Raw genomic sequence first — 14,377 nt, 5'->3', positions numbered from 1 at the left:
CCGTCCCAGTATTGCATTTCAGACATCTGGGTCCAAGAGCTGACACTCTAGGACCCCCACACACGGGTCAGGGGTAACGAAGTGGACTTAACCTTTATTAGTGAGCCTGGTTAACCCCTTCACCGTTACAGGCCCTGCCCCCTGTCTCGTGATGCCCCTGACGTGGACAGGAGTATGCGTAGGCGCCATGCTACCATTTTCAGGCAAAAGAACTCAGAGTTAACACTGACAGCAGGATAACATCTCATCTTCCACACCTGTGGTGCTTAATCTGCCTCCTGACGAGCGAGTGGGCGGATAACGATTATCACATACAGCCTTGTGGCTGTCTTCTGATTGGCTTACAGCTCTTTATATGCTCACCGATCCCTGCTCCAAATCTGTTGAGCATAGTTACTCTTCCCTGCGACGAAGTGCTAACCACAAGCACCCAGCTTGCCTTGTCCTGTTCTGTCTTGTGCAAATCCTGCTTCACCTGTCTTGTCTCTTAGTGACCTCGGCTTGTACCTGGATTCCCGCCTTCTCCTATCCATAATCTTAGCTTGTACCTGGACTCCCGCCTTCTGCTATCCACGACCTCAGCTTGTACCTGGACCCCACCATCTCTACTCCTGGACCTCGGCTATGCACAACGACCATTCTACCTTCTCCAACCCTAGACCATGGTGAGTATCTATACTATTCTACCGTCTTCTACCCTGACCCGGCCACACGACTACGAATCTGCACACCGGACACAGTCTCGCAGCTGCAGGTTGGTGTATACTGAAATCCCCACCTCAGCCTCGCCATTCTGTCCTGTTTGTGCTGAGCACCCGTTATAGTATGCCCCTCCCCACACACATGGACCCCGCTGAGGTGGGTCGAGTTTTGAATATGCATGCCGACATGTTTGAGAAATTAGAAAAATATCTGGACCAAAATAACAAACGTATGGAGCTGCTCCAAGTGACAGTTCAATCCATCACAGATCAGGCACCGCATACATCATTTAATTCTGTTCCCGCGGCAGCCCCAGAACCTATTCCTATAACCGCAGCTTCCGATCCGTGACTTCCCGCACCCAATCGCTGTGGAGGTGATCCTCTTGGCTGTCGCGGGTTCCTCAACCAATGCTTTATACAGTTTGAAATGTCTCCGTCCCGTTTTGTATCCCAGCGATCTAAGGTGGCATATATTGTATCTTTGTTGATTTTGATGACGCGTTGGCGTGGGCTTGACCCATCTGGGAACAAAGACCGGCCCTCGCTAGCGACATGGCACGCTTCACCAAGGAGTTCTCCAGAGTGTTCGACACACCCGGACGCAAGGTAACTGCTGCTCCCTCGCTTGTACACATATCCCAAGGTAGCCGTTCAGTGGCCCGGTACGTGGTCGAATTTCAGATGATAGCCACTGAAACCAGATGGAATGACACGGCATTGGTAGCAGTATTCTTGCAAGGCCTGTCCGAGAACCTTAAAGACGAACTTGCCTCGCGGGTACGCCCCACGGAATTAGAGGAGCTCATCGCCCTATGCATCCGGATGGATCAGAGATTACAGGAGATTAAAGCCGAAATATCTCCGTGCAAGCAAGGTATACAGTCTCTTCATAATCACTACACAGGTGTCGATGCCGTCCCTCCTCCGGATTCTGAAGAAGCCATGCAGCTCAGAGGCAACAAGCTATCGGTCGGCGAAAAACAACGCAGATGCAATTTCGGACTGTATTGCGGTAACGTTGAGCACCAAGTACTTGTTTGGAAACGCAAAATCTCACGGAGAACCGGTAGAATCACACTGGGAACTTTATCTTCTTCTCCCCTTAAAATGCCAACCAGGCTCTTAATACCTATTACCTTAATCGGTGAAAACTTAAAAACCACAACACAGGCCTTTCTGGACTCCGGGACAGGTGGGAATTTCATTGACCAGGGATTCGCAGAAAGAAATACAATTTCCCTGGTACGTAAATTTCCCAGCAGGGTTAGAAGTTTTTGACGGGTGACCCTTACAACCTGCCTTTATATCTGTCCAAACAGTTCTCTTACAGTCGCAGACAGGGAAGGATCACACCGAAAGGATGCAACTGGACGTCATTCACACTCCGACAGTCGACGTAATTCTTGGACTGCCATGGCTCCAGTTGCATAATCCTCATATAGATTGGACAGGATCTCGATCGTTCCAATGGAGTGCTTACTGTTTAAAGAACTGTTCTATTCCTTCCAAAAAAACTATGCAGGGTTTCATTACCGGAACAGATGAATATTACTTAAAAATGCCTAAAATCTACTATTTCAGGATGTATTCGACAGGGCCCAATCTGAGGAGCTACCACCCTATCGGTCATTTGACTGCCCCTTCGACCTACTGCCCAGCTTGGTGCCTCCGCAAGGATGTTCCTACCTGCTTTCACCTCCAGAGACAAGGGCCATGAAAGAATACATTCAAGATAACTTGAAAGGGGGATTTATCCGGAAATCCTCCTCTCCTGCAGGTGCAGGTTTTTTCTTCGTGAAAAAGGATGGTTCTCTTAGACCCTGCATCGATTACCGAGGACTTAACAAGGTCATAATAAAGAACCGGTATCCTTTACCTTTCATTTCTGAACTCTTTGACAGACTGCAGGGGCCTCCATTTTTACTAAATTGGATTTACGAGGAGCTTCCAATTTAGTCAGAATTCGACAGGGGGATGAGTGGAAAACAGCTTCTAACACCCGGGATGGGCACTCTGAATATCTCGTTATGCTATTCGTACTTTGTAATGTTCTCGCTGTGTTTCAGGACTTTGTTGATGGTCTTTAGAGATTTTCTTGATGTCATTGTATACCTAGATTGTTATACAAAAAGAACAGCTTCTGCTCAGCTAGGGTGTAATGTTTTCAATGTATGAGGGGTGCATACACGGATAGAGTATGATGGCAAAACACGAAATAGTATACCCATATGATGTGTGCACTCAGCCTCTTGTATAGAACTCTATATTTTTCATTGGGAAGACATGGAAATCCATCTCCACCAATACAATTATTTTATTAAGGTAGCAAAGAAAATTTCAATTTAAAACCTATTTCAACAATTAGCGTATCAAAAAGTCTTGTATATGAACTAATTGATATTAAATTTGCCACACTTCATCCCAAGTAGATAGCCAACACATGCATCCAGTGATATGTGTAATCATAATGAAAGGTAACTTGGTTATTTATTCGTGGCTAGTGTAGAGCGCAGATAAACGGTAATATTGGTGTGACAGGAGGAGGGGAAAGGGGATATTCCCTAAGGTGAGTAAATAATAATGTGATACCACAGAGAAATACTCTAATCGGCAGTTAATAATTTGACACAATAAATATACAAGTGTTAAATATAATAAACCGTGTATCCCTTCTCATAGAGCCCATCATATAAATACTGCTCTGTATAATCCCTGTTGGTATTGGGTTAATTTAATTCTACTCCTGGACCTCGACTGCGCACAACGACCATTCTACCTTCTCCAACCCTAGACCACGGCGAGTTTTTATACTATTCTACTTTCTCCTACCCTGACCTGGCCACACTACTACGAAACGGCCGGCCACACTACTACGAAACGGCGTTCGGTGTGCAGAATCAAGGGGAGAAGGTTGGTGTATACTGAAATCCCCACCTCAGCCTCGTGGTTCTGTCCTGTTTGTGGTGAGCACCCATTACATCCTGGACCTGAGAGAGTATTGGGAGCGTTTATCAAAGTCTCTCTGATGTATCTGCTTTTATTCATTCTATAGAACGGTACAGTATGTTACTATGTTACACTGAGAGGACATTGCTGGTCTTTTGGTTGTTAATCTCCAACTCTTTATGCGGTTTGTTTTACTAGATGGTTATGTTGTGACACAATCCTGATCCATTGATGTATTTTGCAGTGTTTTGAAATGAAGTTCCTGTTTGAGGATGGACCATATGTGTTTTTTTGTGCCCCTGTCTTCTCTGACTCCTTTGGGGATAATCTTAGGTGTGGAAGCTCATACTAAATGCTGTATATTTGTCCAATAAAACAGAACATTCCAATTCTGTTTTCTCTTTTATACAGGCACAGCTGTCATCCAACAAATACAGATCAAAGATCTTCCTGCAGCACCTCCAGAGCAGCGCTGCCCACTGCCAGCACCTCCAGGGCAGCACTGCCCACTGCCAGCACCTCCAGAGCAGCACTGCCCACTGCCAGCACCTCCAGGGCAGCACTGCCCACTGCCAGCACCTCCAGAGCAGCACTGCCCACTGCCAGCACCTCCAGAGCAGCACTGCCCACTGCCAGCATGGATCCACACGTATTAAGTGAGTAAAAGAGATATTTTGGTTTCTTTGAAATCTGCAAGGAGGGAATATCTGATTATTTTGCAGTTAGTGAGTCAGACACCCAAACTAATTTTATTTCTTCTAAAACCATCAGCAGGTAAGATGATTAATATATATTCAACTCTTTGTCATTGTCAGCCAGAAGGGCTGTAATATATATTTTACCAATATCAGAGGAAGTGATATCACAAGAAGCGCCCCCACTCCCAGCTTTATATGATGGATTTTCCTTTTCTTGTTGCCAGGTTTCCCAGTGGATGTCCCGGAGAGTTTAGAGATTAAGTCAGAGAAGGAAGAGGCGAACACTGAGGAACATCTGAACCCAATAAAGGAAGAAATAGATGCATTTCCTGTTTGTAGTAAGTACCCTTACATCCTCATTTGTCTTTATTCAGTGTAGCCCCCTATCACTATACCTAAGGGAAACCGCGGGCGATTTCGCGTGCTGCTAATACCTGTACGCTCACAGGAGGCCTGAGCCTCCGCTTCTGGGAGCCTGGGGTGAGCTCTCTCTGTGCAGCGCCTCCACCCATGAGGGATCCCAGCATGGGTGGGATGACTCCTCCATAGAAACCAATACAAACAGAAATAACAATACCACTCCATGTATAACATGGCTTTACTGTAACCCCACAGTGTGCAACAACAAAATAACACTGATGCAACACCCCGGTGTGTTTTCCCCATAGTACTGAGGGTGCCCTGGGCACCTAAACACCCGGTGTCCGCAGAACAAGTCCCACCCAATGTGAGGTAGTGCTTCCCCCGTGTGAACCGTTGGTGCACATGTGATACCTGCCTGGGTACTCCAGTACACCAGGGGCAGCTTGCAGACTTGCTGAGACAGGTCCCACGCAGCGGGGCCTGCGACGGCAATCCCCTCTCACCTAAAGATCCTGGCCTCCACGCGGTGCAAGCAACCTCCAGCTGGAGCGTCTCACACAATGTCTCTGAACACTTGCAGCCTGGTCCCAGGCCGCAGTCCACCGGCGCAGAAGTGTAGCGGTACTGATAAGGTGAGAAGGGTACCTAGTTTGGGCCGTCCCTACAGTACGGAGCTATGGTAGGCCCTGAGCCAATCTGCGGCCTAAGGGGCATTATCTAGGCCTAGCCCAGGAAGCCACTTGCTCCCTGGACACAACCTACTTCTGTCCTGGCTCCCACGCGACTGCCAAAGTCACCTTGATCCGAGCAGAAAATATCCTGCTTCACAAGGGCTGCATCTCATCCCATTGGCTGGGACAGCCCATGTATTCTATTTCCCTCCCCCCCTGAGGATTCTGGGACTTGTAGTTCCTCTACATTACATGCAGAGCCATTCCAAGAAACTTCTGGGAATTGTAGTTCCTGATTCCCAAAATGGCCGCCGCAACTTCTCCCGATCCGATGCGGTAATGCAGAGGCAGCTCTCCCTCCTGTGGGCAGGTAAGGGGGACCCTGCTACATCAGTATGTTTACAAAATGAACTAAAATGTCTGCAATATTTTGGGAAATATTAAAGCGTGCATACAATTATTTATAAGATACCTGTTCTAATGAAAAAAATTTGTCTAAGGTTTGAACATTGGTACCTCCAAAATGTTTTCAGCACACGGGGGTAAAAGTTCCCTCAGCACTCGAAGGGTTAATAATAAAGTAAAATCAATCACTTCACCCCTCCCCCATAGGAATCAGCATAGAGTATTTCTGTATACTGATCTCACAAGAAGCGCCCCCACTCCCAGCTTTACATGATGGATTTCCCTTTTCTTGTTGCCAGGTTTCCCAGTGGTTGTACCAGAGAGTTTAGAGATTAAGTCAGAGAAGGAAGAGGCGAACACTGAGGAACATCTGACCACAATAAAGGAAGAAATAGATGCATTTCCTGTTTGTGGTAAGTTACAGCCTCACTTGTCTTTATTCAGTATGTTTAAAAAAAAATGGGCTGAAATGTCTGCAATATTTTGGGAAATGTTAGAAATCCGTTTATTTTATTAAAATGTATGAATGAGAACGTATATCAAGACCATTAAATGAGTGTTTTTGAGGTTTGCAATTCATATGTAAGCTAAAAGAGATGAATTCCAGTGAAGGTTTAATGCAGGCCTGCACAACTCGTAAAGCGAGAAGGGCCGAACTGCTCCAAGGACAAAAAATTTGGACCGCACGGGTAAAATCATTCATCATCATCATCATCATCATCTCGCCTCCAGCAACTCTCATCATCATCCTCATATCTCCCCCAGAACCCCTCACTATCAACCTTTGCGATACTTCCCATCTATCTCTCATCCCCATCTCTCCCCCTCACCCACACACATAATACTCTCTCTCCACATCAAACACACAATACCCCCCTGCACACCACACACATCCCACCCCCCCTGCACCTCACATCCTTCTCCCCCCTGCACCTCACATCACCCTCCCCCCCCTGCACCTCACATCACTCTCACCCCCCCTGCACCTCACATCACTCTCCCCCCCCCTGCACCTCACATCACTCTCCCCCCCCTGCACCTCACATCACTCTCCCCCCCCTGCACCTCACATCACTCTCCCCCCCCTGCACCTCACATCACTCTCCCCCCCCTGCACCTCACATCACTCTCCCCCCCCTGCACCTCACATCACTCTCCCCCCCCCTGCACCTCACATCACTCCCCCCCCCTGCACCTCACATCACTCTCCCCCCCTGCACCTCACATCACTCTCCCCCCCTGCACCTCACATCACTCTCCCCCCCTGCACCTCACATCACTCTCCCCCCCTGCACCTCACATCACTCTCCCCCCCTGCACCTCACATCACTCTCCCCCCCTGCACCTCACATCACTCTCCCCCCCTGCACCTCACATCACTCTCCCCCCCTGCACCTCACATCACTCTCCCCCCCTGCACCTCACATCACTCTCCCCCCCTGCACCTCACATCACTCTCCCCCCCTGCACCTCACATCACTCTCCCCCCCTGCACCTCACATCACTCTCCCCCCCCTGCACCTCACATCACTCTCCCCCCCTGCACCTCACATCACTCTCCCCCCCTGCACCTCACATCACTCTCCCCCCCTGCACCTCACATCACTCTCCCCCCCTGCACCTCACATCACTCTCCCCCCCTGCACCTCACATCACTCTCCCCCCCTGCACCTCACATCACTCTCCCCCCCTGCACCTCACATCACTCTCCCCCCCTGCACCTCACATCACTCTCCCCCCCTGCACCTCACATCACTCTCCCCCCCTGCACCTCACATCACCCTCACCCCCTGCACCTCAATCACACCTCCAATCACCCCTGCACCTCACCCCCTGCACCTCACATCACCCCTCCTGCACCTCACCTTCCCTGCACCTCACCTCAATGCACCTCACATCACCCCCGGGACCGCGGGGAATCGCCGCCATTTTTTTTTTTTTTTAAATCTCATCGCGGGCCGCACAAAGAGGCCGGGCGGGCCGCATGCGGCCCGCAGGCCGTATGTTGGGCAGGCCTGGTTTAATGCATAACAGATGCTGGAGGCTGGTTTAGGTATAGGGTTTCAAGGCTGAGTCTGAAGTCGGACATGGCTAAAGTTCTTTGTGCGTTAGGAACCCACGAGGAGAAAAGGGCCAGAGTTAGTGATCAATAAATACAGTTGTACTCTAATCACTCCCTCTCTCTCTCCAAGATCTCGCTTCACAAGACCACACAAGTGGTTTCACACAGGAGGTTGGTGTACAAAATAAAGAAAATTGGACTCCGTAATAATACAGTGTATGCACCTGGATTGAAAACTGGTTAAAGGACAGTCAACAGAGGGTTGTCATAAATTGAACTTTTTCAGGTTGGGCTAAGGTCGTGAGTGGAGTACCTCAGGGATCGGTACTGGGACCCCTGCTTTTTAACTTGTTTATTAATGACCTTGAGGTTGGCATCGAGAGCAAAGTCTCCATCTTTGTTGATTCTAAATTGTGTGAGGTAGTAGAATCAGAGCAGGATGTAATTTCTCTTCAGAAGGACTTGGAGAGACTGGAAACGTGGGCAGGTAAATGGCAGATGAGGTTTAATACAGATAAATGTAAGGTTATGCATTTGGGATGCAAGAATAAAAAGGCGAATTACAAATGAAATGGGGATAAATTGGGGGAATCCTTGATGGAGAAAGATTTAGGAGTGCTTGTAGAGAGCAAGCTTAGCAGTAGTGCCCAATGTCATGCAGTAGCTGCAAAGGCAAACAAGATCTTATCTTGCATCAAACAGGCAATGGATGGAAGGGAAGTAGACATAATTATGCCCCTTTACAAAGCATTAGTAAGACCACACCTTGAAAATGGAGTACAATTTTGGGCACCAATCCTAAGAAAATACATTATGGAACTAGAGAGAGTGCAGAGAAGAGCCACCAAATTAATAAAAGGGGATGGACAATCTAACTTTTGAGGACAGACTAGCTAAATTAGATTTATTTACATTAGAAAAGAGGCGTCTAGAGGGTATATGATAACTATATACAAATATATTCAGGGACAATACAAGGAGCTTTCAAAAGAACTATTCATCCCACGTGCAGTATAAAGGACTCGGGCCATCCCTTAAGGTTGGAGGAAAGGAGACTTCCCCAGCAACAAAGGAAAGGGTTCTTTACAGTAAGGACAGTTAAAATGTGGAATTCATTACCCATGGAGACTGTGATGGCAGATACAATAGATTTGTTCAAAAAAAGGTTGGACAGCTTTTTAGATAGGAAAGGTATACAGGGATTTACCAAATAAGTATACGTGGGAAGGATGTTGATCCAGGGATTAATCTGATTGCCAATTCTTGGAGTCAAGAAGGAATTTATTTTTCCCCTTATGAGATATCATTGGATGATGTGACTCTGGGGTTTTGTTTGCCTTCCTCTGGATCAATAAATAAGTGTAGATATGATTAAATATAGCATATTTTGAACTTGATGGACGTTCGTCTTTTTTCATCCTCATCTACTATGTAACCACTCTGCATATAACATCAGCAGCATGTGAGAGACAAGGGTTTCTTTATTCTATCATCACTATCTGAGAAATCACATGTTATTATCATTGATTGCTTGAATTTCCATCTGTAAATAACACTGTAAGAATAAAACTATAATGCTGTCTGCTGAACAACAATCTTCTGAAGTATTGGAATCTTTCTGAATAAGGAATAATTTCACCTTATTCCAACAGGAAATACTATTAAAGCATGTATAAAATTATAAGCTACCTGTTCTAATGAAAAAAATGATTTGTCTAAGGTTATATTGAGAATGTTATTTTAAGCTGAGCCCAGAAGTTTGGACCCACTCTCCTCCAAGTGGGTAAAGACCCTCTTCTGCCAGATTGGATCCTCACTCTGCCTGTATTTAACATCTACACTATAAGTGCAGGACTTTCTCCTTATTATACAGAGTACACTATGTTCTGTTTTTATCTCTCCTATGCGCTTTAGTTCTGGTTTTATTCCTTATGTCTTTTCTCTTCGGGTGAGAGATTCAACCAGCTGCAGGGAGAGATTTGTTATCATAGGACACTGTTTGTTATCTAATTGGTTACTGTTTAATATTTGTGTAGTTCTGTATATGTTTCCCAGCTTTACGTGATGGATTTTCCTTTTCTTTTTTCCAGTTTTCCCAGTGGTTGTGCTGGAGAGTTTAGAGATTAAGTCAGAGAAAGAAGAGGCAGACACTGAGGAACATCTGGCCCCAATAAAGGAAGAAATAGATGCATTTCCTGTTTGTGGTAAGTACCCTTACATCCTCACTTGTCTTTATTCAGTATGTTTAAAAAAATACGTGTACTGATGTGTACAATATTTTGGGAAATAATATTAAAGCATGCATACGATATGATACCTGTGCTAATTAAAAAAAATGATTTATCTAAGATTATATTGAGAATATTATTGTTATTGTGGTTTGAACATTAGTAGCTTCAAAATGTTTTCAGCACTCGGGTAAAAACTCCCTCAGCACTCAAAGGGTTAATAACAAAGTAAAATCAATCACTTCACCCCTCTCCCATAGGAATCAGTATAGAGTATTTTTGTATACTAATATCACAAGAAGCGCCCCCACTCCCAGCTTTACATGATGGATTTTCCTTTTCTTATTACCAGGTTTTCCAGTGGTTGTACCGGGGAGTTTAGAAATTAAGTTGGAGAAAGAAGAGGCGAACACTGAGGAACATCTAATCACAACAAAGAGTGAAATTGTTACATTTCCTGTCTCTGGTGAGTACCTGTAGCGAGAGCTCGCCACAAACAGGACAATACTGCGAGGCCGAGGTGGGGATAGGATACACAGACCTGGAACCGCGAAGTCGTGTCGAGATTGCAGATATCGTTGTCGTGGGTAGTCGTTTCACGGTTGGAGAGGTAGGGGTCACTTATCCGAGGTCGAGGGATTGCAGAGGTGTGGATCATAGGGGACACTAGCCAGGTCCTGGGTCGAAGTAGTCATTAAAGTCAAACGGAACAAGGTAAAGCAAGGCGAGACAAGGCAGAGTGCTTGCGACCAGCACGCTGTCACAAGAGGTTTATGCTCAGCCAACATCCTGGTGGAAGAGGCTGACCCTAAATAGCAGGGTCAGCGACTCAGACGCATGAATACTCTAGCAGGCAGGAGAGAAGCTATAACCAATCGGGCTACTGAAGCTTGACTGGAGTGGAGCCTGCGTCCAATCCTCACAGTACCCCTCCCCCCCCACTTCTGGTGCGACCTCCGGGCACTCCCGGGATGGTTTGGCCTGATATTTCTGGTGGAAGGCCCGGACCAGACGGAGCATGGAGTTAATCCCAGTGAATCCAGGACCGTTCCTCTGGACCGAATCCCTTCCAATGTACGAGATACTGAATACCCCCTCGGGATGTACTGGACTCGGATAGACTGGACCTCGCATGCCTCTTGTCCATTTACTAGGCGAGGCAGGGGAGGAGCCACGGGAGCAGATCCAGACTGATTCTATACAAATGGCTTAAGCAGGGAGACATGAAAGACTGCCGGAATTTTCATGGTGGGTAGTAGGCAAAGCTGGGAAGCCACCAGGTTGACCCTTTCGATGATCGTAAAAGGGCAGCTGAAACTTGGAGACAGTTTCACTGTGTGAGCCTTCAACTTGATGATTTTTATTGAGCCACACCATGTCTCCTGGGTTGTATACCAGGGCAGTATGACAATGCATATTTGCTTGCCTTTTCTGGGTGGTCACAGCCTTCTGAAGATTTCCCCCCCCCCCATAACCCCTGTAGCTGCTTGATACTATTATCTGCTGCTGGAACCCCGGATGCAACCTCGGCAGAAGGAAGTGCTGAGGGGTGAAACTCATTGTTGGAGAAGAACGGAGATTCCTGCAACGGCCTCACTCCATAAATGGTTGTTGGAGAATTCCGTCCATGGCAATAGCTCTGCCCAGTCGTACTGAGTCTCTGATGCGAAACCGCGGATATACTGTTAGAGGGATTGTTTCGTCTGTTCAATGGGGTGATAGGTGGACGAGAAATACAACGAAATCCGGAGTTGCTGGCAAAAGGCCTGCCAGAAACTCTATAAACTGATCCGCGATTTGACACGGTGCCCTGTGAAGTAAGGAAGAGCTCCCTGATGAACACCTCTTACAACGTGGATGTGTAAAGGGGATGAAATGGGCCTGTTTTGAGAAATTATCCACCACCACTAGAATCGTGGATAATGGTAGCTCCACAATGAAAACCCTAGATGTGTGGGTACGGAGTCGAGAGAGGCTGTAACTGGCCTGTAGGGTGACTAGGCGTTTTCGTCTTAGTGCAGACAGGAAAAGCGGCCACGAACGTTCTCGCGTCTTTCCGGATCCCGGGCCACCAAAATGTCCTTTACAACAAATCTGCTGTCCTCCTCTAGGATGATCGGCTCTCTTGGAGCTATGACCCCATTCAAGGACCTTACGTTAAAAAGACGTGGGTACAAAGAGAGGAACCTCAGGGATGTCGAGACCCTCTGGGATCTGGGGCTGTCCTTGAGCGATGTCCTCCATGGCATCAAAGGTGGCGACCAAAATGAAGCGTGAGGTGGACAAAATCGGCGTTATGATGCTCCGCTATATTGCCCACTAGGAATTGACGGGAGAGCACCTGCTTTTGGTATTTTTAGAGCCGGAAATGTAAGAGACAACGAAATTAAAACGTGAAAAAACCAATGGCCACCTTGCTTGCCGAGAACCCATACGACGTGCGCCCTCAATGTACATAAGATTCTTATGGTCAGTTAGAATAGAACCAGGTTTTCAGTACACTCCAGAAGGTGTCTCCAGTCTTGTAGCACCATTTGTTTTCACCAAGAGCTTCCGGTTGCCTACGTCGTAGTTGTGTTCCGCAGATGAGAACTTCTTTGAAAAGTACGCACAAGGATGTGCTTTCACCTTCTCATCCTTCCGTTGGGAAAGCACATCCCCCGCCCCGACATCAGATGCATCCATTTCTAGGGTGAGGGGTAGAGCGGGATCCAGGTGCAGCAATACTGGGGCTGATGCAAATACCTCTTTTAGTTTCTCGAAGGACATTAAGGCCTCAATAGACCACTGCAAAGGATCCATCCACATCATTGCCGGTAAAGGCTGTGATAGGAGCCAGGACAGGGGAAAAGTTCTATATGAACTGATGATAGTAGTTTGCAAAACCCAGGAAGCGCATAATAGCCTTCAGGCCGATAGGACGTGGTCACTCTAGAATGGCCTTTACTTTAGCTGGGTCCATAGCCAAACCAGTAGCCAAAATTATGTAACCCAAGAAGGAAGTGCTGGACTGCTCAAACTGGCATTTTTCAAGTTTCGCCTATAGGTGATTCTCTCTCTTAGGCTGCACTTATAGTGCCGGCGACAGCAAAACAAATGCATTGCTGCCGTCGCGTGTGCTTATACTAAGCGCAGCGCGATGGAGCGACTGATTGGTCGCGATCACTGGAAGTCACCTCTATTTGATTTTCCAGTGACCGTAGCCTGAATGTCACCGGCACTATAAGTGTAGCCTAAGGCGTTTCAGGACTTGCTTCATAAGACCTGGATGTTCCTGCGCTGATTTGGAGAAAATCAGGATGTCATCCAGATACACGATAACTTATTTGTCCAGAAGATTTCATTAACGAAGCTATTGATTAGTGCCAGAGCATTACACAATCAGAATGGCATGACCCGGTACTCGGTGTCCATGCGTATTAAATGCCATTTTCCACTTGTTGCACTGGTGAATCCGAACCAAGTTGTAGGCTCCTCGTAAATCCAGTTTTGTGAAAAATGGATGCTCCGTGCAACCAATCAAACAGTTCAGAGATAAGGGGTAACAGGTATCATGTTTTTTTTTTGTTTTGTTTTTGTTTTTTAAACCCGTGATCTTGTTTAAACCCCGGTAGTCTACACGGCCTTAATGACCCGTTCTTTTTCTTTACAAAGAAAAAAAGGGCCCCAACAGGAGAAGACGACGTCCGGATGAAGGTTCACCTGAATGTACTCCTTCATTGTGTGGGTCTCTGGAAGGGACAGCGAATAGGAGCAACCCCTGGAGGGAGGGGGAGGGTTAGCACCCGATAGCAGGTTAATGGGACCGTCAAAGGACCGATGCAGCAGTAGTTCCTCGGACTTGGCCTTGTCCGACACATCCCGGAAGACTGCATAGATCGTGGTCAGGTCGGGCAACATTGCCTCGTACGGTAGGGTAATCCCTTAAAGAATTTGGATCAGTACAGAGCAAGTCTCCAGGCAGCGATGGCTCCAGCGAATGAGTTGGGACTCTGTCCAATAAATGTGAGGATTATGATGATGTAGCCAAGGTAACCCCAGAATGATAACAGAGTGGATCACGTCAAATCGGATGTCCTCCGTATGATCCTTGCTCGTCTTTAATTTTATATGTGCCGTCTCCAAGGAGATCAAAGCCAGCTGTAGTGACTGCCCATCGATCTCCTCTATGCCTATCGGAAACTGCTTTTTGCTCAAAGGGATACTGTGATTCTGGACTACGGTCTGGTCAATGAAGTTGGAACTGTAATGGTATCAATGGCGCTATCAAAAATATATAAATATAAAAGAATATACAACC

At 46.9% G+C, this 14,377-nt stretch overlaps 1 protein-coding gene across 5 annotated transcripts in view; it reads left to right on the top strand.

The window, feature by feature from the left end:
- Positions 1–14,377, top strand: part of LOC142488387 (uncharacterized) — a 42,984-nt gene that overhangs the window by 6,987 nt on the left and 21,620 nt on the right. For 3 of the 5 annotated variants that reach the window (XM_075588864.1, XM_075588865.1, XM_075588862.1), the window contains exons 2-7: positions 492–665; positions 4,062–4,306; positions 4,573–4,686; positions 6,087–6,200; positions 9,940–10,053; positions 10,430–10,543. In XM_075588864.1, the coding sequence (XP_075444979.1) occupies positions 625–665; positions 4,062–4,306; positions 4,573–4,686; positions 6,087–6,200; positions 9,940–10,053; positions 10,430–10,543 (742 nt within the window). In that variant the 5' untranslated portion in view covers positions 492–624. The remainder of the gene's footprint in view (positions 1–491; positions 666–4,061; positions 4,307–4,572; positions 4,687–6,086; positions 6,201–9,939; positions 10,054–10,429; positions 10,544–14,377) is intronic. The other 2 variants (XM_075588863.1, XM_075588866.1) reach the window with 2 other exon arrangements.

Source organism: Ascaphus truei, chromosome 2, assembly GCF_040206685.1.
Source record: "Ascaphus truei isolate aAscTru1 chromosome 2, aAscTru1.hap1, whole genome shotgun sequence".
In the NCBI taxonomy this organism is placed as follows: Eukaryota; Metazoa; Chordata; class Amphibia; order Anura; family Ascaphidae; genus Ascaphus; species Ascaphus truei.
This window is presented reverse-complemented; position numbering and strand designations above follow the sequence as displayed.